At 45.2% G+C, this 24224-nt stretch overlaps 2 protein-coding genes and 1 non-coding gene across 6 annotated transcripts; 2 read left to right on the top strand and 1 right to left on the bottom strand.

Moving 5' to 3' along the window:
• Positions 1-311: 311 nt before the first annotated feature.
• On the top strand, positions 312-16981 carry LOC137869376 (lysosome membrane protein 2-like). 2 transcript variants are annotated; one of them, XM_068706767.1, is made up of 13 exons: positions 312-780; positions 5866-6023; positions 7085-7232; positions 7406-7597; positions 7771-7862; positions 8407-8526; positions 11377-11555; positions 13481-13599; positions 13817-13890; positions 13979-14030; positions 14104-14256; positions 14409-14450; positions 14798-16981. In XM_068706767.1, exons 1-13 carry the CDS (start codon positions 658-660, stop codon positions 14906-14908), a joined length of 1563 nt encoding a protein of 520 aa, XP_068562868.1. In that variant the 5' UTR covers positions 312-657; the 3' UTR covers positions 14909-16981. The 2 variants fall into 2 exon arrangements, with proteins under 2 accessions (XP_068562868.1, XP_068562869.1); XM_068706768.1 differs by lacking the exon at positions 14409-14450.
• Positions 9176-9247, bottom strand: trnah-gug (transfer RNA histidin (anticodon GUG)). The gene has a single exon. It is a non-coding gene; the product is annotated as a tRNA-His (tRNA).
• A 347-nt stretch (positions 16982-17328) lies between the features above and the next one.
• nup54 (nucleoporin 54) lies at positions 17329-23397 on the top strand. 3 transcript variants are annotated; one of them, XM_068706759.1, is made up of 15 exons: positions 17329-17436; positions 17734-17844; positions 18092-18175; positions 18321-18485; positions 18846-18932; positions 19159-19317; positions 19630-19841; positions 19928-20115; positions 20240-20436; positions 20523-20577; positions 20799-20892; positions 21490-21597; positions 21819-21938; positions 22222-22332; positions 22779-23397. In XM_068706759.1, exons 1-15 carry the CDS (start codon positions 17394-17396, stop codon positions 22905-22907), a joined length of 1863 nt encoding a protein of 620 aa, XP_068562860.1. In that variant the 5' UTR covers positions 17329-17393; the 3' UTR covers positions 22908-23397. The 3 variants fall into 3 exon arrangements, with proteins under 3 accessions (XP_068562860.1, XP_068562861.1, XP_068562862.1); XM_068706760.1 differs by having other exon boundaries at positions 18321-18356; XM_068706761.1 differs by lacking the exon at positions 18321-18485 and having other exon boundaries at positions 17333-17436.
• The last annotated feature ends 827 nt before the right edge of the window (positions 23398-24224 follow it).

A 24224-nucleotide genomic window follows, 5' to 3' on the forward strand; every position in this document is an offset into this window, starting at 1 on the left:
TACAACTGCTGCGTTATTTGGGTAGTTCTATGCCTACTGTACACTCAACGTAGTATAAGTGTAGTATCATAGAAACATAACGGGTCTGCAGCGACAGAGCCGTAGAGTTTTGAGCGCAAACCGCAAAAACACACACGACTCAAACCGTTTGTATTCGGTTCCGAGAGGCGCGGGCGCGTCTACGGCGCAGGCACCCACGCGCGCACTCATTTTTTTCGGCTGGGCCACAAAACGGCCACGACCAATCAGCGTCCTCCTCGCGCGGAGGGAGTGAGATCCTCAACAGTCCGCTACAAATACTGCTTGGCACAGTTTTTTGTATTTGTATTGAATGCGCCTTCTCGGGTCGTCACTTTAGGCTGATTCAGACCCCCTCGAGCTTTGTCAAAGTGAACCGCTTCATTATTAACTGCACGTGAACAGACTTCCCCTCAGCTTCTGTGTAACTTGGAAACTCGCGAGAACAATCGAACCATCTCCTCAACCGTTACTTTGTTGCTCGTCGGCTAGAGTGTGACTCGAAAGCAGCGGGGGAAGTCAGGAACTCGTTCTATGAGTTGTGCATGAGAACTTGCGCAGCGTAGCGGACATTCACGTCTCCCATCCACCCTAAAGAGTCACGCGCAGCCGTCTGTGTGTTTGCTTGCACCTGCCAACATGACACGAAGGTCCTGCGCGATCTACGCGGTCGGGATCATCTGCGCCTCCCTGCTGGTCGTTGGGATTGGCTTATTTGTGGGTCAAGTTTTCCGCACGTTTATGCTCAACCGCCTCAAAAAGGTAAAAACAAAAAACCCAACATACTTTCATCCTCAGAACTTTATGAAGCACGTGATCATCTCATGCTTGCATGTTTTGTTCTTGCTGTAAATGCATTTTCTGTGAAAAAGTAGGAGTCTATAGAAATTGATAGAAAACGTTGTAATTCTTCTGTTTGCCCACTGTAGAAGATTAAAGTTCATGAGCGTGTTTGTGTTCACCCCGGATCTTTGGTGCAGAACACTAACAGTCATGAGATTAATAGAGGAGAACATGTCTTACAATGGAACTGCATTAATAATGTGCAAACTCTGAATACAGTCTAGCAGCAGACTACACTTCCTGGTGTAGTCTGCTGGTGTGTGTTCTTCTGTCTAGCATCAGGTATTGTGTGTGTTGCTCCTGTGTTGTCATGACTTGCTTCTGTGGACCTGGACCGTGATGGGCTGTGTGTTGCCTCCCAGAAGGACTGGCTCTAACGAGCGGCTCACAGGATGGGTTACTATGGGTTCAGTAGCCTGCAGCAATGCAATCAGCACTTTGTCTTCCCCACAGCTCCAGATTGTTAAGTTGCTTTTCCATCAGCACCAAGACTTTCACTGGGAAGACGATGTCCCCAGCAGATGTCCCACTCCTGCGTCTTTCTGCCTCCAATACTTGAGATAATGACATGAGGAGGTTCAAAGGCGAATTCCACAGCTAAGAATAAGTAAGGGCTGAGTCGGTATGGCTTGTTCCTGTTATTGGCTGGTATTTATGTCACAAGAAAAAGCTGAGTCTGCTGCTGAGAGCAAAATCAGCACATGTTAGAAGTTTGTGCACATAACACCCTCACTCAGGGAGATTCCTCACATTCATGTATTCATAATTAGAGACGAGAAGAACACTGTGAGCTGAGAACATCATGCCAAATAAAATGTGAGATGTTAACGACGTGTCGCTGTAAATGACTTGAAAGCATCTACTGGTAAATAATGAATATTGATCAAATACTCACATTGATGAAAGTCATACCGGCACATTTGTGTCATTTTTGGCTTAATTGATTCATTTATCAATTAAGCGCTTCAGCTCTGATTGAAAATGATTCAGTCATGTGTTGTAGGTCTTTCTGAATAAGTTAACTTCTATTTTGTCAGTAAATAGTCAGAAATGCGGATGGCAGTGTTCCTAGATGTTTGAATTGCAGCTCTGTGGATCTGCAGCGGCTGATGAGTAAACGTGTTTGGTGCTTGTGTAGTCAAGAGTGTTTACAGATGCTGAGGATAATGGAAAGGAAGAGTGTGAAGACATCGAAGGGAAGTTATCTCAGGTCCACTGTGGCCTGTGGGAGGAAGGGCGGTGGATGCGTCTTTATCGTGATCTTAACAGCTGACGGGAAATGGATGTTTAAAGTCCAGTAAACGTGGGTATTCTCGTGCCCTTCACACTCAGCTCCACTCGGCAGCTTGAAGAGGTCTGAGCTGTTTGATCTTTAATCCCAGAGGTTGAGAAGTCAATGGACCGCGAATGGAAACACTTGTTATCTGCTGGAGTTCTATTCGATTGCATCAGTTGCAGGCTTTAACCCTTTCAGCTCATTTTTGTCGTACACACTCGGTTGGTGTACTGGTGCATTGTTGAATTTGGTGCATTTTGGCACATGTGACACGTTCGATGTGAATAAGGGCGTGGCTTCAGGTCTGGCCTTCTTCAGATTAACTGCAGGTCACCTCTGCTCCCGGATGGTTGTGTAGCCTGCTAACGCTACATGCATGCTGGGTAAAGCTAACAACCAGACCTTTCTTCCCAGGAACCAACGTTATCCGTTATTCCTTCATGACGTATTATAGCGTTACCATAAGAGCCATGCTCTACTTCATAACCGCGGTGGTTAAATCGACTAATATGCCTATTTGGAAATGAATACATCTTGCCAAGTGTATTTGACCGGTGTTTCTGATAGAGACGCACCGATACGGATGTCAGTCTGATCGGATCGGGTACCGGTGACGATCTGGTATCGGATACCATCATTTGGATGAATTACATTTCAGTAAATTTACATCTATGTATTTATTAGTTACATTTTGTTCCACAGACAACGATCCCATTCACTTTGACACAGTGAGGTATACAGCGTATTGACCAAACACTGGTAGTGGATCGGTACTCGAGGCTATCGGACCTGAAAAAGTGGGCTCGGTGCATCCTTAGTTTCTGAGTGCACTAGTACCTTTAATTATTGTAAGTTTAGGTTGAAAGATGTCTTGGACTGTTAGCTCAAAGCGTTCCCAGAAGGTTAACTTTACTTTGACAGCAGTGTAGGTGTGAACACCACATTCACTGTTGTCAGAGGACACACCTTAAGCCATATTTTCATGTCAGACCCGCTTCTCCATAACAGGCATCAGATGTCTTTTATCAGAGAGGCTCAGCGTTGACTTTCAGAGGTCATGGGACATGTGCAAGAGGCCGACTAGCGCTGGAAGCTGTAACATTTAAACGACTTGACTCCTTCTTTTACTTCAGTAGGTTTTCAGGACAAACGGCTGCAGGAAGTGGAGAAAAGACCCTAAACACTCAACAACAGGGAGTTAATCATCGGCTACAGATAAGACCGTGCAGGGAGCCTGTTTATTTTGTTCACAGATCTCCTCGCATTTTTATGTCAACGGATGAATTAATGTCATAATTCAACACGTTTTGTGCGTCAAATAATTTAATTTCCTCCAGCAGGAGTGCTGTTGAAGCCAGCGATGAGATGATTAAACTAGACTTTGGATGGAGTAATTGTATAAGCAGATAATCACTGACCGTGAAGTCCTATTTAATAACAATCTTTACATGTTCAATATTTACTTTAAGGCTTGTCAGTTACTGATAAGATAGACCGTTTGCTCAAAGGCTTTAGTCTTATGGCAGTCTGGTGTTTATGCCTGGTTAATATCTCTTCATGTAGTAGATGTATGAAGATGCTTTGAAAGATATACGTGTGGGTGCAACACATGCGTCCCGCTCTCATGAACATACACTCAGTTATCTACTAGCTAGGCAGTTTGATTTATTTCAGCTGTATCAAGTTTCCCCCTTAACCCAGTTGCACCAGTGTGAAGGATCTCATTTCACGCATACCCTCCCAGCAGCAGACTCTGTTTGTGTGCTAAGCCTTCTTTCACACTGCGAGGTTTATTGGGAAACCGACCGGGTTGGCAGCCCATTTGAGTCAAGCGGGGTCAGCGTGCAGCGGCCCGCTGATGAGGTAATGGTGAGAAATGACTCGACTCTGAACAGGACTCTGGTAGTTTTACATGGACTGGACTACACTTAGCGCGGATTTCTTTAATGGATCCAAGCCACCTCTGGACGGTGACACGCTCCACACAACGGACAGATGAGTTGGAGCTTCACCAACCGTCATCGACGTGTCCTTTCTGTGGTTTGCGGTAGACACGGTATTGCTCAAGGGACGTTTTGACATGACTGCGAAACAAAGGTCATCGAAAGCATTTGTAATCATGCTCGCGGGATAGCGTTTGCAAAATTCATGAGGGTCATTGGCCAGCGGTTGTTAAAAAAGACACCCGACTCTGGACCAAGGCCCCACGAACTTCACAAAGAACAACGCTAAAGTCTGAAGCCAGTCTGCACTCACTGGGCACAGCAGTGCTTTGAGCTCAATGTGCTCAAAGTGATTATCTTAACATCTATCATTTTTGATCAAATGATTTTGCTAGATGAAAAGCGACGGGATCCTCCAGTTTAAAAGTGAACGCTCCTTGCTGTAGTGTGACTTTGACGGGTTGAGCAGCAGCAGGGCCGGACGACGGTTCAGCTGGTGGAGCTTTGTCAGGCGGCGTGAGACAAACCCATTTAGAGTATGCAAACCTCGCTCACCGCGGCTGGACGATTTAATGATTAGCTCCTTGCTGCGCCCGCCGCTGCTATTCACGTCTATGTACTTGCCTGCCTTCACATCAAAGCGCCAGCTGTATGTGTATTTGTGTATTCACCTGCTGCATGTGTTTTCGAACAGGGAGTGGTGTAAGAGTAGTACTGAGATAAGAGGGCTCCTCTGTTCCTGTTTTCCACGCTGTATTTCGTGAGGCATGCTGGGAGGGTTACCATGTTGATTGTCTGAAGCATGAAAGGACGACATAGAAAGAGCGTGCTCCCCTTCCTCAATCTAAGGTGACAGCTTTATTGTACTTGGCTACTCAGCTAAACTTTTGTCTCTGAACAAGTAGATGGGACCCCAAAGGAGAGGGGGGGGGGGGCTGTGCTCCCCTGAAATAATGGGACCCGTTGGTGTGCTTTTGGGCGTATTTCATACTGAAGTACTGCTTTTAACTTTAACACAAAGCTGGCGTAATTAGGCCAAGGTGGGATTTCCTCTCGATGCGTTGTCAAAAGAAGGCCGGTCCCCTCGTCTCGCTTCATTCCTCTCTCAGCCCCTGTGTTCTCCTCAGACCATTCCTACGGTGGAGCAGGTTATCCTTGTCCTCGGGCAACACGGCGTCTGCTGTGAGAAACTATCTGGGAAAAGAAACAGGATAGTAAAAAAAAAAAAAAAGTTTGTTTTGTGTGCTGCTCCTCCAAGGCCACATAAGGCCCAGGCCTGAGGAATGCAGCTCGAATCATGAAGGTCGGCCGCCCAGCTCTCCGCATCACATGACATGTCAGCGGCTCTCCCCGAGTGCCCGTCGTCACTGGCAACCGCTTGACAATGGAGCTGAGGCAGGGTCTCCCTTAATACCATTCATGTGTGTTGTTGCCTGACGCTCAGACAGCAAGCTGCCCCCCCCCCATCCCCCCCCTACCCCCCACGGAGCCCCAAGGATGTTTTTGTTCTCTGTGTTGTTGTTTTTTTACTACGGACAGGAAAGTCTGAATTCAAAACATGTGTTTGCTTCTGCAAAAAAAAAAAAAAAAGAAGCTTTTCCTCGTCCTGCATCAAAAGAAGCATCATCAGTTGAAAAGCCACATGCAAATAACAACACTTCTGCTTTCAAAGAAAGCCCACATCCAGCAGCACCATGTGCTGTACGCGTTATTTTGATCCAGGAGATGATTCATGTGTCTGAATGAATCCCGTTAAACTGACATGCATGCTTTTTGTCTCGACAGGAGATCGTTTTGGTTGAGGGCAGCCGTGTGTTCGAGTCGTGGAAATCCCCTCCCCCTCCAGTCTACATGGAGTACTTCTTCTTCAATGTGACCAATGTGGACGCATTCCTCGGAGGGGCCAAGCCAGAGGTCACGCAGGTTGGACCCTACACATACAGGTAGGAACACATCGGCGTGACGAGTCAAACCCGTCTCACATAAAACCTCAAAATATGACATATCTGTGTCTGACACCTGCCACCACACCAAATACATCAAGTTTAACACTTTAAATTGTTGAGTTACTTCTGCTTAACCCGCTCTTCACAAAATCATCTGTTACTTCCATCACTTCCTTCTTCCAAAACACCAGCAGCATCTGCAAGGAGTCAATCCATTATGACTAGTGTGTTCGCTGCATGCCAAGTCTAATCAAAGCACAAAAGGCCAAACTGCCTCTAAAGCCTCCGTATTACCGGTTGAGCTATTCAAAGGTTATTGTTTTTGGCACAGCGCTCACTCCACACAAAACATGAATGTGTGATATCCTAGTACCGCCGCTGCAGAGTGACTAGAAGAGGAACACTTCGGATATTTTTTTTTTTTTCCCAATATATCTAAACCAAGACCACAACATCTATTTAAACCAGACTGTGCTGCCGTTTATGTTTATTGAGTTCATTGGCTTTGTGGGTTCATGTTTTCTGCCGTCTCCAAATTTGGACTTCGTCAGCAGACCAGGCTTCTTCTGGTTCTGTCGAAATGCGCCCGTTATTTGCTCAGCACTTATGTAAACTGAAAAAGGGAACATCAGCTCCTCTGCCTCCTTTGTTGTTGTTGTTGGCGCTCTTATTTTTATTGCATATTAAATGTAGAAAAATACATCAGATCAGACAGCGGCATATGTACAGCGTGTCGTTTCATGGCGTGTCCAGTCCGTCGTGTGAGTCCTGATGAGACACTTTGTGTAGATTTTGAATCACTTCTAATGCAATCCTTAAATAAATATCAAGGTTCACTGCTGAACCACCAACACATGATCATCCAGCCCTGCCACCTAATTCATATTAGACTTTGGAGGTCAACGGTTAATCTCAAGCGGATGTTGCGTTGAAAAGAAGAAGTTGTGTGATGAAATGCACATGTGATGAAACGCCTTTTGAGTTCTTAACTGGTCTGAGATGCTAACTTGTGACGGGAACAATTCATCTTGTAATGATGTTTGTGTGTCGTTGCTCAGGGAGTACAGGTATAAGGACAATGTGAGCATGGGGGAAGAGGACAAGATGGTGTCTGCATACAACTACAAGAGCTTTGTGTTCCTGAGAGAGAAGTCTGTGGGTGACCCAGCTGTGGACATCATCAACACCGTCAACATCCCAGCTTGGGTGAGTCATGAACTCAAGGTCTTAGACAAAAAAAAATGAAAGTAGGGTAAAGTTGTGTGTATTGTTGTGTGTGTTCTCTAACTGACTTATTGCTTCCTCAACGCCGACCACCACCCTCCTCCTCCTCCTGCTCTCTCTCCCGCTCTGCCCCACTCGTCACGTCCTGCCTCTAGGCTGTGATGAACAAGCTGAAGGATAGCTTCTGGAGGGCCTCCGCGATGTCCATCTGGATGAGCTCCATGGGGTCCGGCCTCTTCGCCGCTCACACGGTGGATGAATGGCTGTGGGGCTACACAGATCCCCTGCTGGTCCGCATCTCTGCCACCAATCCTGAGGTGGAGACGGTCTTTGGGCTCATGTACAAGGCATGTACCGCTCTACAAATGATAGAAGCTGATAAACCTCAGCTAGATCTATTAATTACTCTTTGATTTTTTTACATTTTCATGAAATCCAGCCACTCTGAAAACTCTGTTTTTCATGTGTTTTCTTAAAACATGAGCACATTTGTATGACTTCAATCTTTGGATCTATTTAGAAAAATGGAAGTCACTCCGGGGAATTTGTCTACCACACTGGGAAGCAGGACTCCATGGATTATGGCCGTGTGGAAACATGGAAAGGCGAAAGGTAGCGCTGTCACACACTCCCACAAACACACACTCCCACAAACACACACTCCCCCTCTGTCTTCATCCACTGTAATGAAACTTTGTATGTAAAAGGTTTGTCAAATCTACTGCTATTTGCCAATAATGTGGGAGTGCAGGGCAGGATATAGTGCTCTCTGAATGCTTTAATGCCTTTTCAGTGACCTTTCTTATCCCATGTCTGTAGTCTCTAATTACGCTTCTTACATCTGGGAAACCAACAGTCTCCATCAGTGATGTTCAGATAAAAACATGTTTGTTCATCAAAACATGTTTTGTAATGTGCTGTTATTAAGATGGAGATGATAATGGGGTTGAAAATGAGAGTAGGTTTTTTGAAAACAGCATATCCACCCCAGAATAATACAAACCGTTTTCAGTCACTTTGCAGGCAGCACACATGTCTCTGTTCACTCAGTGCCTAAAGAGATACCCCCCTGTATAAACATTAGACCCTTTGTAATTGCATACATGCCATTTTGAAAATGCTATGCTCACGTTTGTGACAATATGTTGTTTTGCAGCCAGCTGACCTTCTGGAATTCGAACCAAAGCAACAGCATCAACGGATCAGATGGGAGTGCTTTCCATCCAATGCTAGACAAGAAGGAGCGCATATACATATTTACTCCAGACCTCTGCAGGTACAGTGCAGCGTCACAGCGGACACACCCCCCCACCCTCATCTGATGTTAGAGAGGCAGTTCAGAAGCTATGTGAATATGTTTTCGCTTCTCTCTCGACTGGCTTCAGTTAGAGTCTGATGACGGATGGTTCATCCAAACACCAGCAAACCGTGTTTCTGGTCATGTAACCGACAGTCAGCTTCCGAATAAGCATAGTGGCAGCTTAAAGGAGCAGTTATAGCATCTAGCGGTGATGTTGCAGAAAAACACCAACTGAAAACTGCTCCGCTCACCCCTCCATTTCCAAGCGTGTGGGGGACAACTACGGTGGCCTTGAGGTAACGTAGAAACGCAAACGAAGGAACAAAGGAAGTGAGTCAATCAATTCAAATGGCCAACTTTTCACTGCCAAGATGAATATTTATTTATTTATTTATTACACTATATTTATCCCGTTGAGGGGGAAATTTTTCTCTGCATTTGACCCATCAGCCCACTGTACCAGGGAGCAGTGGGCTCCCGGGGAGTGTCAAAGGACACTTTGACTCAGCTCACGTCCCAGCTGCCAAGGATCGTGACTGCCGACCCTCCGGTTCCCAGACGACCCTCTTAGCCTAGTGAGCTAGTCGCTCCTAAAATGTAGCCCATACCCTTTATACACTTTCTGTGCCGTGACCCGGATTTGAACCGGGGTTGCTGCGGCCACAACGCAGAGTACTAACCACTATACGATCACGGCGAGCTAGCGGGGACAATAGGCGACGTCTATGTTCTATATGGTCCAGGAGCAAGACGCAGGCTTTCATGTCTGGTATGGAGCAATGTTCTCAGGCCCTGGATCCCATGGATCGCTGACATAACATCCTCTTACATCGCTTACCAACTGCACCATAGGTGCCATCTGTTTTCTCACTCTGGGCTTTACTGCCTATGCGTGTTTCCTTTTTGAAAGACTAACATGGCAGTTTTCAGGAAGCACTTTGTGGAAAGCCTTAAATGAAGAGGAATGTTGGTCGGGAGTGTAATGGGTTTGCAAGTTGGGTAAGTGAGGAAGGGTTAGGAAGATCGTGATGGTGAAACATCCTTAAAGCATTTTATGGTTGTTGACGAGTAATGAATTTGTGCTGTTCTCAGCATTTGTTTCTGTTCTTGACCAGCTGGAACAAACAAGATTAATTATGCTTTCCATGTGAAATGTGTTTTTTGCATCTTGCCAATTTTTCGTTGTTTCTCAGAAATGTCCGCCAGACATGTTCACTACTAATTCTAGTAAAGAACACACAGGCTTCTGGGACATTTCAGAATCAGGATGCCGTTGAAGGCTTGACAAATATTCAAATGAGAATCGCCTCTCACGGTGACTAAGCGACGAGAAGTTCTTTGAAGCTCTTAATTTCCCAATCGCTACGCCTCAATGCCTTCTTCACCGGTGGAGCTGCGTCCTCTGACCTAAAATAACACGTCGCTTCAGTCATCTCTTTTGTTGAGCGTGGAAATAATCTGTCACATGGCCGTACCTTTGACTCTGATCCCAAATGTTTTCACTTTCACCTACTTACTGTTTGCCTGGTGGCTTCATCACGGCTCTCTGCTCCAGTGTGACCAAAGGGAAAGTTTCCCTCCCTGTTTCTTTAAGTGATATGTGTTAATCTCACAGGCAGCATGTTTGGCTCAAGTGTTCAGCCCCGGTAAGCGTAGATCAACACCACTTTGTCTGAAAAGGTGTTCAGTTAAATGACATCTGGGACTGATTTGAAGGATAAAAGAAGCGCTAGAATTCCCATCTGTGACCTGACGGGGTTGTGACCTTCTGGTCCGGTAGCTGACAGCTCAGCCACATAAACCTCAGGGTTTCTAACAGGTGTCATTGTTCAAATACCAACTTGCCTTTTTACGATACGTTAATCGTTCCTCCAACTGTGGTCCTTTATTTAGATCCACAAACAGAAAAGAAGTCAGATCAAACAAAGGACACATTTTAAACCCCACCCTGGATATGCAAAATATGTCTAATACAATTTAAAAAGTACGACACAGGTTAGAAAGGTTAACATAAGAGAATGAGTTGTAATCAGATTTAATCATTATTATTATACAAATTGTACATTTTTACTAAAATACTAATCCCCCCCATCACTTTCCTTTCCTTTCAACGTGTTGACGCCTACAATACATTCTCACGTCACCTCATCAGATTTTGGCCCCCACACACTGACGGGATTTAGATATAAAAGACCCCACATCCACCCGGCTACGCTCATCTGAAGTGAATCCACGCTGTAGCGGCCTCTCACGCCCGGCAGCACAAGGCAGAGGCTTTCACGCTCCCGTTCTCGTGAGGAAACGCGAAAGGCTTTTTACTTGGCTTCTCTCACAGAGGTCGAGGGAAAGGTCTGTACAGTATTGTTGCTCGATTGGTGGGCTGCGCAGCGAAGGGCCGCATCCTCCCGGCCAGTTGGCAGACACTGTATAGACTCCTTTGTTCTCACGGAGAATCGTCAGGATTCCCTTGAAAGAACAGAACTGCAGATACATAGCACGGGGATGAACTGCTCAAAGTGACACAACTCTCTTAGCGGCTGTAAAAAACACAACAAACATTCAAATGTAAGGACAAATTTACGATTTCGTCCACTCCCGGTTCAAAAAGAAGGTCAACGGCAAACTACAGCATCTACTCAACAACAGGATTTCAGCAGAAACTATTTAATGGACTAATGGAATACTGTAATATTCCCTTCATATTCAGGCTGTGAACTCTTGTTGAAGCAAACTGTGCACACGTGGTACAGCAAAAAGACAGTGAAATGATAAAAGAAAGAAGATACGATAGTTAAGAAAACTGATTTTATCGTCCTTGCTTCACAGGTCGATCCACATGGAGTTTGAGAAAGATGTTGAGGTGAAGGGGATCCCGGCGTACCGCTTCACACCACCACGCTCTGTTTTTGCCAGCAAAGAGGAGAACCCAGCCAACGAGGGCTTCTGCGTCACCCCAAAAGAGTGCCTGGGAACCGGCCTTCTTAAAGTCAGTCCCTGTCGCAAAGGTAAACGTCAGCTTTGTGCGGCGTATTCTCTCACCTACACGCTCACATGTCTCTCTGACCTGAGCCTTTATAGTAAACACGTGCCTTTATTTTGAAAGGTAAGACCGTTGTTTTTTGTTGCCCTGTTCTTTACGCTTTCTTCCCAGCCTACTTCCTTTTTTTTTTAAGTCAGTCGAGTCCTCCTATTATTTTCCTGCTTGCTATCACCAGCGCTAATAGCCTCTGAGTGACCCATGTGACTCAGCCCTCTCAACACCTCCGGCGCCATCTGACCATGACTGGCCCAGTAGCTGAAGGGCTGGTAAGCCCCGTCACCTGATGCTGGCCTCGAATACGAGTTGGTTTAGTGCCTCAGCGCCTGTGTTCACAGACTTAAATACTATCATTCCCTGGGAAAGAACAACAGGAGTGTTTCAACATGGTTTATGCATTTTATATTAAGCACTTAACATTGTTTTTAATTCATCTTTTAGCTTTCAGTTACAACGTGCAGCTACTTGTAGCTCGCGACCTTGAGAGATATTTTAACACAAGGGAACATCTTGTCTTGTTTTTCTCGTGTCAAAGTTTCATTACTGCTGTGAGGTAATCCCTTTAATGTGATACAGTATGTATGCACGCAGTTGGACCAAGATGATTTTCATAACCTACTGATATTAATGGAAGACATGCATCTTAAGCATCCACAATAAGAAAAAATAAATCAAAGCACTTTAAGGTCACGGTGCAGATTTAGTGCCGCCAGCAGCAGGTATTTAAGAGAGAGCACAGAGGGTCAGGTGTTGAGGAATGAACACAGTGCTTAAGTGGCACTCATAAGGATACCAATACAAATATGTGTGTGTGTGTGTGTGTGTGTGTGTGTGTGTGTGGGCTACAATGACCTTGTGGGTTGTCACGGGAACAGCCTCTCAGGTGACTGTGGGTGTCTGATGTTTTTGCCAAACTCAAGGACAGGAAAACTCTCACCCCTGCCCCACTTCATCAGCACCTCTAACTGAGCAACCTTTTGACTTTGTTGTTGCTGCCGAGACGCAGACGGAGCGACTTTCGTCCGACGCTGCGCGGGTGGAACCTAACCGGAGGTCTGCACGATTGCACGTTTCCTTATTTATGGCCGCGGACGTATTGTATGAACGCGGGGGTCTCCGGTTTACAATATGAGGAAGGAAGTCAGCAAGAGTAGCTTGAGTCTTTATCTGGATTTTAGACGCAGCCCTTAATCTGTTCTACAAGCGGCTGTTGTTCCATTTGTGTTCCTATTGTTTGTTGTCTTTGGAAGGTTGACTCTGAGTAACATGCCGCATGTTCCACGATGGAGGTCAGATTAGACATCATCACCTTCTCTTGAGGACTCTTCCCTTTATGACGCTTTGATTAGATCGCACATCAAACAGCAGGAAATGTGATATTTGATGAGAATGTTGTTTACTATGCTGCTGCTTTCATCGTCCTCTCCACCTTTGTGTCAGGGGGTCATGAGAGGCCTTTACGTTGCACCGTCACGTGGTGCTAAAAGACACATAAACAATAAGAGCACATAATAGAAACGGCATACTCCAGCAAATGTTCTCATCACTTTAATGTTGCCTGTGTGTTTTGTGATGCTGTGTATGTTGACATAGAAATACTATCATTAGTGAATTGGCCAAATGAATGAGTGAAACCTTGTTATGGTGACATGTGGCAGTCATAATTATCTCATTAAACCCTTATTAGAGATGAGGCAACGCTGTCACAGAAGATGAGGCACACAATTTGTCATGATTGATATTCTCCTCTTAATAAAGCGGTGACAGGAGAACGACAGGAGACTCTGTTGTTTTAGAGTAGACAGATATGCGTCGTTGACTGTTCCTTCGCTCAGCTTAATGCTGTCTTCCTGTCGTCGTTGCTCACCTGAGTCCTCTGCTCTCCTCACCTAGGCGCTCCGGTGGTCGCCTCCTTTCCTCATTTTTACCTGGCAGAGGATAAATACGTGGCGGCCATTGACGGGATGTCCCCGAAAAGACAGCATCACCAAACGTTCCTGGACCTCAACCCGGTGAGCGCCCGGGCCTCAGCCGACTCCAGAGTGGAAATATGTAGACGCAAAACGTTCCGTTCAACTATGAGAGGAACGCCGCGCTACATTAAGATGTACTGCTACACCATCTAGTGGCTTATGTGTGGTAGTACAGCAGAAGAACAACACTACCGCTGATATAATGCTTTACTTTCTATCACTCACACTATATTTTGTTTAATTGCTGTTCTTGCAGACCACCGGAGTGATCGTACGTGCAAACAAGAGAGCACAGATAAACGTCTTGCTCAACAGAGTCTCTGGATTCCCGTAAGCAGCTGCATCCAAACACCAGCTACCGCTCCACAGTACCGACCTACGTAACGGCTTCAACCTCTTCTCTTTTTGTTCACATCAGGAAAACTAGAAGCCTGAACAACACCGTCTTTCCCGTCATGTTCATCAATGAGGTAAGAAACGAGATGCTGCACCAGTCACTGGTAATAAATAGATCCTCTCCATAATGTGTCTGTTAATACGCAGAGCGTGGTGATCGACGATGCTTCTGCGGCCAGAGTGCACAAGCTGCTGCTGATTGTCACGCTCGTGTCCAACTTCCCGCTCATCATTGTGGGACTGGGCGGCATCATGCTCCTGGTCTTGGTCATCCTTCTCCTCCGAGTTCGCACACAGAAGGTAGGACCTCTCCTCTCACCCGTCCGTATTCTAACGGCTTACGATGCGCTTGCTTTGTCACAATAAGTAACTGTGTTGATTTGTGTGTAATTCATTCAGTTTCTTAACCCGACACTAATTGCACGTGTTTATCAATGTGTGTCTCTGTGCAGAACGAAGTTAAGCGCACTGTGTTTACCAAGCCTCTCTATGCTGTAAGTCTTCCTGGTCCTTCTGTTGCTTTCTTTGATTTTCCATGTCGTGTTTGCTTTGTTCAGCCTCGTGTCTTACTATATCAGTGCTTATTGTCCAGATGCATCTTTAATCTCACATGTTAGATGACTTTCAGCCCTCCTGAAATGTATCTCGGCGCTGTACAGTAAACATATTGTCTGGTTTTAACACATTAATGTAATGTAGTAATACTAAATGTCTATTTAAAGTAATGTAAAAAATGACACTAGCGATGTGAGACGACGCGTTCAAGAGCACCAAACCTTTCAAAGTAAGACGAGATGACTTTTTAAACACGTTTTCTTTTTTATCCTCAATGTCCCACTAGACGTCCACTGAAGAAGACACGTCCTACGCTCCAGTCAGTGACAAGGAGAAGGAAGATCCTCAAAATGGGACCTATATCTCTTTGACACCGAAAGGTGACCCGCAGGCTTGAGGAGGTTAGAAGGGGGCTTTGTTCATCGACGACCCTCAGAACTCCAAACAGGGATTCAGGTTTTCAGGAGAGGGATGGGACATAATCACTATCTCTTTTATGAATGGAAATCTTTAGGGGGGGGGGGGGGTTAGGTTTAGATATTGAGATGGGGAACATGTTTTTAGACTCAAACATACTATACCGTATGTGATTAATTTTAGCCATGGAGAACTACCTAAAGTCCAGTATACAGTACATGCTGTATTCCCAGAAAATGATGACATTGGTTTGACAGTACTGCGTGTCGAGGGCTGCTCTCTGCTGCTCTCTGCTGCTCTCTGCTGCTCTCTGCTGCTTTGGTGAAATCAGTCGCTGAAAGCTGCGGTCCTCTAGCGAGCGCCGGTAGAGACGCCAACAAGCTAAACACACCTTCTTACACCTCAGGTGTGGAGTAAATCAGATGGTAGTGCCGTGGCCTCGCCTCGCTCTCTCACACTAAGACAATGAAGTCCATTAACTGTGACGTTCTTTTTAGATATTATGCGCCACTCTCAGGGGGCCTCTGCTTCAACACTATCAGCCACTATTAAAGGAGGAGGAGCAATGAAGAGCACACGGCGAGCCTTCTCTGCGTGAAGACGTTTCAGTCAGTTCAGTATTATTTTGAGTCATTTGCATTTCATCCTAAACTAAATGTTATCAGCGTTTTCTCGTGCACTGTTTTTAGAGACCTGTGGACATCACTAGCGCCGCACCGTAGAAACCGCCAAGAGTATATTTTTGTATATATATATGCAGAGCACGGTGTGTTGAACTGTTCACATTCCTCTCAGTGTATGATGGAGATGGATATCAGACAAAACACTGAATATTTTAGATATTTAATTTCTTTTTTTTTTTGTAAAATAAGAAGTCCTTCTCATTTGTTGTAAATGTTGATGTAGAAATGTTTGGATGCAAAGTTAGAGCTTCACACTTGTCTTCTAGTGTCACAGTGAGCGACACCTTTCTGAGCCTTTTAAAGCCGAGTGTGACGGGATTTCATGGTTGGAAAGATGATTCATACAGTACTGAATTTGTATGTTAACAGTATTTGTGCCCTGTATAACTGCTTACATTAACTAACCACCCTTTTAAAATGTAATTCAGCTTATTATCATTTCAAAATGTTCTTTTTTTTTTATGCTCTTTAAGGCCTTAATAACATTGTCGGTGCTGAATATGAAACCCAACAAACCAAATGTTTGTGAAAGACGTCATGTGTGGAGTCCAGCCATCATCGGACAACTCACGAAGGCTCAATATGAAGGACTAGTAGAAGAAGAAATAGTGCCTTCAAAACAATCAATGTTACTGCAATTGTTTTGTGTTTTATAGTTTTCCCATATTTTGTGAAAATAATGCCTTGTCACATCAATACATGTGCATATCTTTTTCTTCTAAATACCAAGCAGAACTGCTAGACTGCTAGACGTTTTCATAGTTTTGTCGTGCCGGTAGGGTCAGGCGTTCTCACTGAGGGCTGGTTTCAGGTGCCATTTATTAACATAATATAGTGAATGCTGCAGAATGACTTCATTAGAACTGTGCTTAGCCCAGCTGTGATCACATTTGAAGGATGAATGAGTTACATGCATTGTAACAATCAGCAATACATATATCAGACGATAGCTGTAACAAGTTTAATATCGAGATCTTCCTCTTTTGATTTGACTCTTTGTGTTTGATTGACTTTAATGAGTCACGTACAATAAGAAACCCTAATGAAAACAGAGTGCGCACGTAGAGCGTCGTAATTACCATCGTAAATGAGTGAATGAATGGATGAAGATACAAACAAAATGACAGTATTACACAGCACTAGAATTGTGGTTTAAAAAAAAAGATGAATTATTGTGTTGCGTTGGTAAAACCAGAACACAGGAAGCTCCGTTTGGACTACTTTGTGTCCTGCTTTGATAACAGATTGTACTCTCTGAAATTATCGTTACTGCTATAACCACTTATTCCTTTAATTATCAATTGTTTTGAAACGCTGACTGTTTATACTGATTTTACTGTGTACACAAAAATAAAAGTAGTTTCATGAAACGTGTCTCTACGCCTTTTTGACGGTGTTTGGTTCGAAAGAAAGTTTTTAATTTAAGTAATTTATCATGTAAATCATGTACATTTTTACAAATATTACAGAAAATAAAGAAAACGTGGGCATTTAAAGAGCACTTAAAGATATAGTATTCATTGCTTTTAATGCTCATAAATTGCCTCTTATAAACAATAATACATATTAATAAATAGCTGCTTTTACAACTGTGATGAAGTTGTTTTGCATGAGCTCCTCAGTATTTTATCTCACCTCCGCATAAGTGGCGATCTCTCATGCAGACTCCAGGTGGCGGTAATGTGCCGTTATGTTGGATGACAGCTGCCGAGCCTCACAAAGAAGAAGAAGAAGAAGACGAAGAAGAAGAAGAAGAACTGCTTGCATCGGAAAACAGTCAACATGGCGTTCAGTTTTGGCGGCGCCACGAGTAACCCAGCGGCAAGTAAGGACATTTTAATGTAGTTTTAGAGCATTTCAATGAGACCATAAATATGCTGCTTGTATATTGTCACACTAACGTCACTGTACGTCTGTCTTGTAGCTAGCGCTGTAGCCTTTGGCTAACGTTAGCTGCTGTGGCTAACGAATAACGTGAACGTCAAAGTTAGCTAACTTATCTTTACGGTCCTCATTGACGATCGCGATCTTGCAGCTTTGTTGTGAATCCATTGTCGCTGTGCGTTAACGTTGCTGTCAGGACAGCCGGCACTCACAAGCACTCTCTTATGTCCATGTGAAGGCACGTCCGGGTTTTCTTTCGGTTCATTTGGTGCCAAACCCACAGCGTCAACTGCGGCGTTTGGCTTTGGCCCCGCAGCCACCACCACCACCGCCGCATCCGGATTCGGCAGTAAGTCCAGAGACGTGATGGGGGGGGGGGGGGACACCTGTCTCCTCACCTATATGACCCTCAGTGACCACAGCTGCTCAGCTGTGCTGTCGGCCAGTGTTATAGCAACAACTCGTGTTAGCTCCTTTTTATTAAGATAATCAATCATTTCAAGCTGCGTGGAGAGGAACTGCTTTCTGTATTCTGTATCCAGATCTAGGTGCCACTTTAACTGCCTGTCTATTGTGTGTCTGCTTCTTCGCTGTAGCTCTCACAGCCCCTGGTTTTGGGGCAGCCACCACCACTGCTGCCGCACCAGCCACAGGATTTAGTTTTGGCTCCACCAACACTGGTAAGACACGCATATGTTATGGTCAAAAGAGTCTTGTCTCTCTTAAGGTTAACACGTAATAAGCCCGCACGAGGCCTGACCGTTTGTCATTTAACTCCTCCGTGTCGTTCTCTCCTTCTCGCTGCCTGCCTCCGATTGGCTGCAGGATTTGGGGGGCTGGGAGCTGCAAACACCACGGCTGGTGGGTTTAGTTTTGGGGGGTTTGGTTTAAATGCCAACCCAGCAGCAGTCAGCTTTAATGTGGGGTGCTTTGGTACAGCAACCACCACTGGCACTGTTTTCAATTTTGGTAATAGCCTGACTAGCACAGGTAGAGGACCTTTGTGATTGATTGATCAGTACAGTCTGTGTCTGTAAACCCACATCTTCATCCATCTTCACATCTCTGTCGTGCAGTGGTTGTTCTCATCAACTGTCATGCATTGTTGTTTCCACTTGCATGAGGAGACAACATGTTGAATTACACACTCATCTCATTTGATTCCTGTTTGAAATTTACATTTTCACCGTCTCTGTTGAGATCAATGCTAGATGGAAATAAAATCTTTTTTTAAAATGATTTTTGTCTTCTGCAATCAGTCAGCGATTTCATCCTGTATTAATCTGTCCTGTATTAATCTGTCTTTCGCCTCCTTTTATTTCATTTGCCGTGATTTGCTCTATTTTTCAGGCACGTTTGGAGGCTTTGGGACGACTACAACCACCGCCGCTGCACCCGGCTCCACCTTCAGCTTTGCTGCTCCCGCTAACACCACAGGTCAGCAGCGTTAGGCTCTGATCAGCTGTACTTGCAAAATGATTATGAATGTGTAAATGCCATAAATACCATTTTAATGTGTAGATGCACAGCTATTTGTTGCATGAAAAGAATAAGCTTTAAACTTGGGTTGAGTCCTGGAGGAAGCATTAGATGGGACAGTCACTCTGCACTCTACGCTGGCATCCAGTAGCGTTCGTGTCCATATTTTCTTACTGTGTTTCAGGAGGCCTGTTTGGGAACACGCAGAACAAAGGTTTTGGGTTCTCATCTGGGCTTGGCACTGGGACCGCTGCTGGCACAACAGGATTTGGAACTGGATTAGGAACGTCTGGCCTCAGCGGGTTTGGAGGCTTTAATATCCAGCAAACTCAGCAGCAGCCAGGTGAGACACCGCATTTAGTGTTTCCATGTGAAGATTACAAAATGACAACTCAAAGAACATAAAAGCTGATATTTGTAATTTAGTTTTTAAACCTCCACAACTCCTCCGTCGACTGTGCTGTACACCTCTTATCACTGCAGAGGGCGACAACAAGCAGAACGTTGCAGCTTTCAGCTTTAACATCATCGTGTTAGCAGCAGAAATATTTAAGAAACATTGTTTGACTGTCCTCCTCTTATTAGGTCAGTAGTTCTCCCTCAGAAGAAGAGAGAGACAGTCTGACGTGTCGGTTCCTCTCCTCACACCTTCTAGGAAGCTTGTTCGGCCAGCAGCAGGCGCAGCCCACCCAGCTGTACCAGCAGGTCACCGCTCTGTCGGCTCCCACCTTGTTGGGGGACGAGCGGGACTCCATTTTAGCCAAATGGAACCAGTTGCAGGCGTACTGGGGCACTGGGAAGGGCTACTACAGCAACAACAACCAACCTGTTGACTTCACCCAGGAGAACCCATTCTGCAGGTTCAAGGTAACCGTGGATCGCTCATTAGAGTGCTTGTTGGGTTCCTTGTTTTGAATTTGAATATCAAGTAACAATCCTTTTGTGTTTCCCAGGCGGTGGGCTACAGCTGCGTCCCGGTGAGTAAGGACGAGGATGGTTTCGTGGTCTTGCTGTTAAACAGAAAGGAAGCCGATGTGCGAGCTCAGCAGCAGCAACTGGTGGAGACCCTCCACAAGGTCCTGGGAAGCAACCAGACTCTCACAGTCAACGTGGACGGTGTCAAAGCCCTACCTAATGACCAGTGAGTCGGCCAGTACCGCCACACCCCCCCAAGGCTCCCCAGAACCCCCTCTCAGAAGCTGGAATAGATGTTAAATTGATTCTGAACGAAATGTGGGGACTTGTTCCCGTCTTCTGTCTCTCAGGACCGAGGTGATCATTTACGTGGTGGAGCGTTCTCCTAATGGCACCTCCAAGCGGATCCCCGCCACCACGCTGTTCAGTTATCTGGAGCAGGCCAACGTCAAGGTCCAGCTCACGCAGATCGGAGTGGCCATGTCCGTCGCACGCACAGAGCTGTCTCCAGCGCAGCTCAAGCAGCTGCTGCAAAACGCACCGGCAGGTAAACCAGCGCTGAATACGACCGATGGTTTTTGCTGTGTGATGTGTGATTTTGTTCTTCTGAGGGTGTTGTCTCTTCTCACTCAGGAGTGGACCCCATCATTTGGGAGCAGGCTAAGGTGGACAACCCGGACCCGGAGAAGTGAGTTGGTTCAGAAAACATCTCTCAGACTTTCCATAAAGTGGTCTAGGACTAATGTAGGGGGGGAACAGATAAAGAGACTTGTGGATCCTTGAGATTCTCCAGTTTTAGAAGTTCTACCACCTTTATGACCCATAGAGATGGCTCTGCTGGATTCCTGATCTTTTATTTTAACTTGATTAGTAAGGGTGAGGGTCATTAACGTGTTTTTACTTCTCCAGATTAATACCGGTGCCCATGGTGGGTTTTAAGGAGCTTTTTCGCAGGCTGCAGATCCAGGAGCAGATGACCAAACAGCACCAGACCAGAGTGGATGTAAGTGAAAGCAGTCTTGGTGCTCTATGGGCACCGTGCCTTCTGATTATCAACTAAGGAGTTTTGAAACAGATTTTGCGGCGTCAAGGACGGAGTCCACAGATGTCCTGTTCACGCCCGCTGCCAGCAGCTTGTTTACAGCTGAAACCACTATTACAGATACAGCTGCAAGCGTCCATGTCAGGATTCAGGGATGTTTTTCACATCTATTTGGTTTCTATGTGAAATAGATCCTCAAATGTACAGTCTATGTCAGCATTTTCCTCCTGTGCTTTATGTTTGAGGATATTAACACCCTTCTAAGTTTGCTGATATTACCATAAAATGCGACACCGAACGCGTGTGAAATGATACGTCAATTGTTTTATCTTGTGTTGTTGAGCAAAATATTAAAAAAGCCCAAACTTTTACAAGGAAGGGCAACAGGCCAGGGATTGTTTTCAGCGTGATGGCTCTAAAAATACCACTTGAAATCAGAGGAGAAATGATATGTTAACAATTTCCCTCCCTCCTCTCCTCACTGACACACACACACACACACACACACACACACACACACACACACACACACACACACACACACTTGTTGACTTGCAGATTATATCCAGTGACATCAGTGAACTCCAGAAGAACCAGGCGACCACAGTGGCCAAGATAGCCCAGTACAAGAGGAAGCTGATGGATCTGTCTCACAGGGTGCTGCAGGTAGCTGCTCACCGCTCTCTGTCTGTCTCTGTCTCTGTCTCTGTCTCTCTGTCTGTCTCTCTCTGTGTGTGTGTGTGTGTGTGTCCCCGCATCTCGTAGAGTTTGAATGAATGCCATGATGGCACCGTCCACATCTGTTCCTGCTTTATCGTTTCCGCCCCCAGTGTTTCTCACATCTATCTCCTCCGGCGGCCCTGTGTGTTTTTTTTTTTTCCTGGCAGGTGCTAATCAAACAGGAAATTCAGAGGAAAAGTGGGTATGCCATCCAAGTGGACGAGGAGCACCTCAGGGTGCAGCTGGACACCATTCACTCTGAACTCAACGCCCCCACACAGTTCAAGGCAAGTGTGAATCCAATCTTCATTCATATATCTTAACAGACTGACATCAGGGTAACAAGGACTCTTTAAATTCCTTGTTTCTCTAAGACCAGTTGGTAGTTTTTCTCGTCTGTTTTTCAGTATTTATGGTATTATAGTTATTACTTGGAACCCTATCTGGTGACGTTGCCCTCCTTGTTAAGTTAACATGTTTGTTTTTGAATTCTCTGAATCGGTTGGTGAGCTGCCTAGAGGTTGAGACAAAGTGTCTGTTTTACAGTATTTGTGTCGTCTCTTTCTCCAGGGCCGTTTGAATGAACTGATGTCCCAAATCCGGATGCAGAATCACTTCGGAGCTGTGCGGTCAGAAGAGCGCTACAGTGTGGACGCAGACGTCCTCCGGGAAATCAAACAAGTGAGTCGGCACACATTCAACACGCCGCCTCTCGTTTTAACGTCCGTGAGTCTTCTTCCAGACCTCCTGAACCTGAAAGCACCAAACCAGTCCGTCCCAAAGACGGACGTTCTGTTACGGTCGCCTGATCGTTTTTACAGAATGAATATCTGCAGTACACCTTTGAGCCACATGAGGGAGGCTATGAATGTTTGTGTTGTTCTGATGATTGTAGCCAATTTAAAACATTGAATCTAATATGAAAGTCTATCCTACATTCTGTCTGTCTGAAGCATAGATGTGGTCTCATTTATGAACATGTTTATATGTTTACAATGTAAAGATGACGCCTGTTGTTTGTTCTCAATGGTTTGACGTCTGTTGAGAGTCGTGTGGACGTGTCTTTGAAGATGCTTGTGACGGTGTTGTGCAGTGACTGAATCGCTCTCCTTCTCCGCCGCTTTCAGCACTTGAAGCAGCAGCAGGACGGTTTAAGTCATCTGATCAGCGTCATCAAAGACGACTTGGAAGACATCAAACTCATAGAGCACGGGCTGAGTGACAGTGGACACATGAGAGGAGGCCTCCTGAGCTGAGTCCACCACACCGAGACACACACACACACACACACACACACACACACACACACACACACTCTGACTCACTATCATCAATCCTGTGGGAGCTGAGCTGCCCGTCACCTTCTCCTTCATGTCATAGCGTTGGCTTCATCTTGAATCAGTCTTTGCCTTCAGGTTCGATCAGAGGAGTGTTTCTGAATTTCTCTTGGTCACCGGTCGGCCATTTTTTTTTTTTTTATCCGGACTTTGCCCCACCGCCAACAAAATAATGCCTGATGCAAAGAGCTTAATGGAAAGACTGGACTCGTCGTCTAATAATAGCTGGCTTCCCCCTTTGTTAAAGCAGATTATGGAGATGAGACTAGAAGCCAGCCGTGGGGTTGAGTGTGTGCTGTGTCTGAATACATTGTAAATACATCTTTGTATTTCTTTTTTTTATGCTGTTGTCAGAATGTTAATAAATTCCATTTAAGTTGAAAACATCACTTTCCTTGCAAACATACTATGAATGGAGTCTCGTGTGTTTCTGTCTGAACAATGTAACTTTAGTGTTGGTTCTCTCACATCACCGGCGTTTACCTTCAGTCGAGCCGGTTTCCAGCATCTCATCAAAGTGAGGCTCGGGTTGATTGGATTCGTGTCCCGGATTCAAACTGATTAAGCAGCTTCAGAAGAGCTTATGTCCCCTGGTGCAGTAGAGTCACAGGTAAAAGAAAAGCTCACTGGACGCAGTGACTGATGACTGGACTCACTCGTTCTGAGGAAAAAGACGCTGCCAGGCAAAAGTAAAACTATAATGTTGATGAAGCAAATACTTGATGTAGACCACAACATTAAAAAATATCTGCTGTAATAGTGAAATACCTCATAATTCCTCTTTACTTATTTTTCTATTGGAGCATTTTTCAGAATTAGTTGCCTTTGCTTTTAACATTTTTTAAAACCTAGAATTTGATGCAGGAGTTTGTCTTCACTCGTAGCGTTTAGTACGAACTCTAGAGGTTTCTTTGTCTCAGAGCAACACGTATATCTTCTTCTTCTTCTTCTTCTTCTTCTTTTAATATTCCAATCCTCACTTCTTCGTTGACAGTTGGGTCAGAAATCCGGGTGAGTTCTGCTGGTAGTGGCCTCGAGCAGCACTGAGGTTCTGAGTTCTTTCATTTTCAAACTACTCTCCAGCCCCAACCGACACCGAGTCAAGCTCCCTCTGGAGCCACAGAAGGTTTTCTACAGCTTTACACTTATGTGTAAAAATCATCAGGGTTCCTTTAACTTCTTCAGGCCAAATATTGTCAACGCTGCACTGGACATGAAGGGCAAAGACAACTTCAT

This window comes from Cebidichthys violaceus, unplaced genomic scaffold (assembly GCF_023349555.1).
Source record: "Cebidichthys violaceus isolate CVI_PGR_0920_01 unplaced genomic scaffold, fCebVio1.0.p SCAF_12, whole genome shotgun sequence".
In the NCBI taxonomy this organism is placed as follows: domain Eukaryota; kingdom Metazoa; phylum Chordata; class Actinopteri; order Perciformes; family Stichaeidae; genus Cebidichthys; species Cebidichthys violaceus.

What these genes read in the sequence shown, in the direction of transcription:
- LOC137869376 (XM_068706767.1), top strand. Translation starts at nt 658, where the DNA reads ATGACACGAAGGTCCTGCGCGATCTACGCGGTCGGGATCATCTGCGCC. An exon ending in TTTACTCCAGACCTCTGCAG is followed by an intron (nt 8,527 to 11,376) that starts GTACAGTGCAGC and finishes CTTGCTTCACAG; the next exon opens with GTCGATCCACATGGAGTTTG. An exon ending in AACAGAGTCTCTGGATTCCC is followed by an intron (nt 13,891 to 13,978) that starts GTAAGCAGCTGC and finishes TGTTCACATCAG; the next exon opens with GAAAACTAGAAGCCTGAACA.
- nup54 (XM_068706759.1), top strand. Translation starts at nt 17,394, where the DNA reads ATGGCGTTCAGTTTTGGCGGCGCCACGAGTAACCCAGCGGCAA. An exon ending in GACAACCCGGACCCGGAGAA is followed by an intron (nt 20,578 to 20,798) that starts GTGAGTTGGTTC and finishes TTACTTCTCCAG; the next exon opens with ATTAATACCGGTGCCCATGG. An exon ending in TCCTCCGGGAAATCAAACAA is followed by an intron (nt 22,333 to 22,778) that starts GTGAGTCGGCAC and finishes CGCCGCTTTCAG; the next exon opens with CACTTGAAGCAGCAGCAGGA.